The sequence below is a fragment of the Monopterus albus genome, unplaced genomic scaffold, assembly GCF_001952655.1.
Source record: "Monopterus albus unplaced genomic scaffold, M_albus_1.0 scaffold120.1, whole genome shotgun sequence".
Classification (NCBI taxonomy): domain Eukaryota; kingdom Metazoa; phylum Chordata; class Actinopteri; order Synbranchiformes; family Synbranchidae; genus Monopterus; species Monopterus albus.
Window position 1 is genome coordinate 983,045 of NW_018128000.1, and position 5,448 is coordinate 988,492.

Sequence of the window (5,448 nt, forward strand, 5' to 3'; positions counted from 1 at the left end):
AGGGAAAAACTGAACACGTTAACGTATTATTGCATTTAACAAAAAGTCATAATGTACAGTACTGCTTGGAAACATCAGATTGCGTATTTGCAGGACTGTAAGCCAGATTAACATTTTTAATGAGTATTTTGATAAGTGATAGAAGAAAACTAAGGTCTGATACACAAAAAACCTGAATCTGTGGATATATCTTCCTACGACTGTCATGTTAAGGATTAAATAACCAGAATGAAACATCTTCACACATAAGTAGAAATGTGAAAGGTACAAGGAGAGGAGCTATCAATCACTCCATTCACTGATATTTAAAGAAAAACCAAAACCATTCTAAATAACAATGTAAATAACAATTTCTTACCATATTTAGCTTTTAGTGATGGTTCAGTGGTGAATAAAGCGCTTCATGTCCAGCAGTGATTCAGTATCCTGGCTGATAGTGCATACAGCTACATGACAGCTGCATGACCTTTGTTACTAAACTTACTGCAAACGAGGAACTACTCAGTAACTCAGCGTGTAGCAACAGGGCGACATCGCCACAGCACAAAACAGAAACATTCATTTCATCTCTTCTCAAAAGGTTAGGAATTACACTGAGTGCTACAACATTTTCAGAAAATCTATTTGGGTCAAGAAAGATACAAGTAATTTTGTCTCACCGACACAGTGAGCATTTATTAATTTCCCCCCCTCTTTGTGTTTTATCATCTCTATGTGTGCAAGTGCAAAAAGGAAGTAGAAATAATTTCATTTAGAATATACAAAACAGAGAAGGACAAAAGTCCAAAGGACAATAAAATAATGTAAACGTGAAGTAAAGTAAAATGGGCGTTACCGTAGGTTGCACGTTTTATACTGCCTGTATAGATCAACTAAAGTCCATTTAATTCATATAGTCCAATATCGCAAATCAAAAATGAATCTCTACAGCATCCCCAAGCCTTAGACCCTTAACTTAGATGGAGTCCAAAGGGCAACACAAGCAAAACTAATGTTTAAAGAAGACAGCAAATTCTAGTCAATTTGACATGCAAAAGCAAAGTAGCATGTAGAGACAAAATTTAGATTCAGATTGAATGTGAACACAAATTAAAGTAGAAATGAACATCTGAATTATCAAAATCCCCCCCCCACAAAAACAAGATTTGAAGTTTAATTTACGTGGCTGTTAATGTACAGATGTTTACTGCTCCAAAAAACAAGCTCCAACATGTTTAGCCGGGCTTCAATGTTGCTGTCTTCATCTAGAACCATAAAAATAAAAATGTGGCACATTCATTTAGAACTGCATCACAGCTGTCTGGTACCCACACCTTCCAGCCAATCAGAACTGAGAATTTTCAGTTGCCATAAACAGAAAGTATAGAGAATGTAAAGGTACGTCATGCTGTGTTGAATGTTGGGACAGGGCGCCATATTTACCTGCATCCATTCTTGTTTTGTTTGGCTAAAAGGTCACTTAAATTATTCAGAACTTACTTTACTGACTGTGTTAATTTAGAATGGATAACCTTAGCTGACTTGTAGAGGACCCAGAGATCCCGATGACGAGAGCGACAGACTGAAAATAAAGACTGCATCCTGATCTCAGCTCTGCTCAGTTCAGGAGCTAACACAAACACTGCAGATGAATCAATTTCTGTCCCGTCTGTGCTCAAAGTGAACACAATGTATCTATGATTGATAATGACCAGGATACTCCCAAAATAGCCCATTTACCCAAATATCAACATGGCATGACAACAATTTGCCAAAATATCTGGCATTCAGTTGGAGACATGGTGTTTATTTGCAGGCAAAGTTATGGTGTGCAGCTCCTTACAGCTGGGGATTATGGTTCAAGCCGGGGGACACTGACTGCAGTGCTGCTGTTGCTCCAGCAGGTGCATAGATGGAGTTAAAAGGGCTGGGGTATCCATTGGATGTGGTGGGTGAAGAGGGTGTGGCTCCTCGCCAAATGACCCCTGGCTGAGGACCATGTGCCTGGATCTGGACGCCTGCTAGAGGCATTGTGGTGCCTGCTGGTTCCTGTGCTGCCATGCCGCTGGGCATGGTTGGCCAGAGCGGCACAGCTGGACCTGCCCACTGGCTTCCCAGAGGTCCCTGCTGGCCCCAGGGCATGGCAGTGGGAGAGTATGGGGGACAGGAGTATGGGGGACAGGAGTATGGAGCGCCCCCCACTGGCTGCACAGGGAACATGGAGAAAATCTGAGAGGTGGAATGGTTTGACTGTGGAGACTCTGAAAAAGGGAGAAGAGAAATTAGTTTTTAAATCTGCACTGTGCTCTGTAAATGAACAAATTGTTTGTTCACACTCTGCAACCAAACTATTTTTTTGTATAACTATATTTTTTATAGTGGATAAATCACACTTTTGATTCAGACACTCAAATGAAACAGCAGTTAGTGAATACATAGTGCACTGTAGGTCTATAGTAAACTGGGAGTGATTTTGGTGTCGGGCTACCATGTTACAGTGCCTTGCGAAAGTATTCGGCCCCCTTGAACTTTGCGACCTTTTGCCACATTTCAGGCTTCAAACATAAAGATATAAAACTGTAATTTTTTGTGAAGAATCAACAACAAGTGGGACACAATCATGAAGTGGAACGAAATTTATTGGATATTTCAAACGTTTTTAACAAATAAAAAACTGAAAAATTGGCCGTGCAAAATTATTCAGCCCCCTTAAGTTAATACTTTGTAGCGCCACCTTTTGCTGCGATTACAGCTGTAAGTCACTTGGGGTATGTCTCTATCAGTTTTGCACATCAAGAGACTGAAATTTTTGCCCATTCCGCCTTGCAAAACAGCTCGAGCTCAGTGAGGTTGGATAGAGAGCGTTTGTGAACAGCAGTTTTCAGTTCTTCCCACAGATTCTCGATTGGATTCAGGTCTGGACTTTGACTTGGCCATTCTAACACCTGGATATGTTTATTTGTGAACCATTCCAATGTAGATTTTGCTTTATGTTTTGGATCATTGTCTTGTTGGAAGACAAATCTCCGTCCCAGTCTCAGGTCTTTTGCAGACACCATCAGGTTTCCTTCCAGAATGGTCCTGTATTTGGCTCCATCCATCTTCCCATCAATTTTAACCATCTTCCCTGTCCCTGCTGAAGAAAAGCAGGCCCAAACCAGGATGCTGCCACCACCATGTTTGACAGTGGGGATGGTGTGTTCAAGGTGATGAGCTGTGTTGCTTTTACGCCAAACATAACATTTTGCATTGTTGCCAAAAAGTTCGATTTTGGTTTCATCTGACCAGAGCACCTTCTTCCACATGTTTGGTGCGTCTCCCAGGTGGCTTGTGGCAAACTTTAAACGACACTTTTTATGGATATCTTTAAGAAATGGCTTTCTTCTTGCCACTCTTCCATAAAGGCCAGATTTGTGCAGTATACGACTGATTGTTGTCCTATGGACAGAGTCTCCCACCTCAGCTGTAGATCTCTGCAGTTCATCCAGAGTGATCATGGGCCTCTTGGCTGCATCTCTGATCAGTCTTCTCCTTGTATGAGCTGAAAGTTTAGAGGGACGGCCAGGTCTTGGTAGATTTGCAGTGGTCTGATACTCCTTCCATTTCAATATTATCGCTTGCACAGTGCTCCTTGGGATGTTTAAAGCTTGGGAAATCTTTTTGTATCCAAATCCGGCTTTAAACTTCTCCACAACAGTATCTCGGACCTGCCTGGTGTGTTCCTTGTTCTTCATGATGCTCTCTGCGCTTTAAACAGACCTCTGAGACTATCACAGTGCAGGTGCATTTATACGGAGACTTGATTACACACAGGTGGATTCTATTTATCATCATTAGTCATTTAGGTCAACATTGGATCATTCAGAGATCCTCACTGAACTTCTGGAGAGAGTTTGCTGCACTGAAAGTAAAGGGGCTGAATAATTTTGCACGCCCAATTATTCAGTTTTTTATTTGTTAAAAAAGTTTGAAATATCCAATAAATTTCGTTCCACTTCATGATTGTGTCCCACTTGTTGTTGATTCTTCACAAAAAATTACAGTTTTATATCTTTATGTTTGAAGCCTGAAATGTGGCAAAAGGTCGCAAAGTTCAAGGGGGCCGAATACTTTCGCAAGGCACTGTATTTAGCTTTTTTTGTATGGGTTAAAGAAACAAGATATAAAGTGGTAATTAGTGAGCTTCAAGGTCTAGCTGCGTTGCCCTGCTTCCATTTTTTATGCTAAGCTAATGTAACCAAGTTGTAGCGTTATATTTAAGGAGCAGACATCAGAGTGGTGTTAATTTTTTTCCAGCAAACTCTCATAAAGAAAGTGAATAAGAATATTTAGCAAAATGCCAAACTGTTCCTTCAAATACTTAATTATATTTAAAAAAATGCCATATTTGAGGATTAGCTACTTTTTTGTTTTATATCACTGTAATTTAAATATTTTGGGGGTTTTACATTTTGTCCCCAAAGTGCTTTTTTCTCCATTTTATGACATCAATAATTAAAATCATTACTCTATGATTAATGTACTGTACTGTATGTGGCAGCTGTAAAGCTTCAATTTTTAATAAAGTTTTTGAAAGTCCACCATTGTTTTAAGTAACTGGTCTTCCACAGTTGATGCATCTCAACCCCTGTACAGTATGGTTAGTGTTTTGTTTAGTTAACTAGGACCACTTGATTAAGATTAGGGAAAGGCCACTATCAGGGTTAAACAATGACACAAGCAGCATAGTTGTTTAAGGTTGGAGACAGGATGTGAACACAGGCCTCTCATCTTGAAGGCAAACATATCCCTCTACCACTCAAACATTTTACATTTAATGCCTAAAAGAAAATTCAGGGCCAATGCTTCAGGCTGTAGTTCTACATATTATGATCTCATTTTTCAGCTGCAATGAGAGACAGAGGAGGTGGTGGAGATAATCTGTGGAGACTGAGCACATGTTGAGAGAGGCAGCGATCTCTAGGATTATTTGTTCCAACACTGGTAAACAGTAAACACTGCATCTATCTTACTGCATATAATGACTGAAACTCTTTAATCAGCAGTGCCATGGGAATTAGGGTACTGTGACCAGTGTGCAGATTAAACATGACATGCACTTGTACAGAAGGATTGTGGGAAAACAAATTTTGGGGTCTCATATCTCACATTGCCATGTCAAAGGTCAGTTGAAGGGCAGCGGTTTAACAGATGGTGGGAATGTTTATAGATTAAATGATTTAACTTGCTGCTTGATCCTTTGAGTCTATCACAAGATTAATTACTAGGTATATCACAATGCTGCATATTATACATAATTTGGAGTTTGCACTATATTATCTAATAATGAAACATTAAGACAAAATGTGCAAGTGATCCAATATTACCTCAAGTGTGAACACAGTGTTTAGTCTGTTGGAGGCTGAGGTATTTGATTTTCAGTTGTGAATGAGGCTTTACTGTGCAGGCATCTCATCACTTCAACCGTCA

At 39.8% G+C, this 5,448-nt stretch overlaps 1 protein-coding gene across 1 annotated transcript in view; it reads right to left on the bottom strand.

Moving 5' to 3' along the window:
- LOC109966841 (FYN-binding protein) overlaps positions 1-485 on the bottom strand; it is a 12,410-nt gene extending 11,925 nt beyond the window's left edge. The window contains exon 1 of the mRNA XM_020612018.1: positions 359-485. Coding sequence (XP_020467674.1) covers positions 359-361 — 3 coding nt within the window. The 5' untranslated portion in view covers positions 362-485. The remainder of the gene's footprint in view (positions 1-358) is intronic.
- Positions 486-5,448: the final 4,963 nt, after the last annotated feature.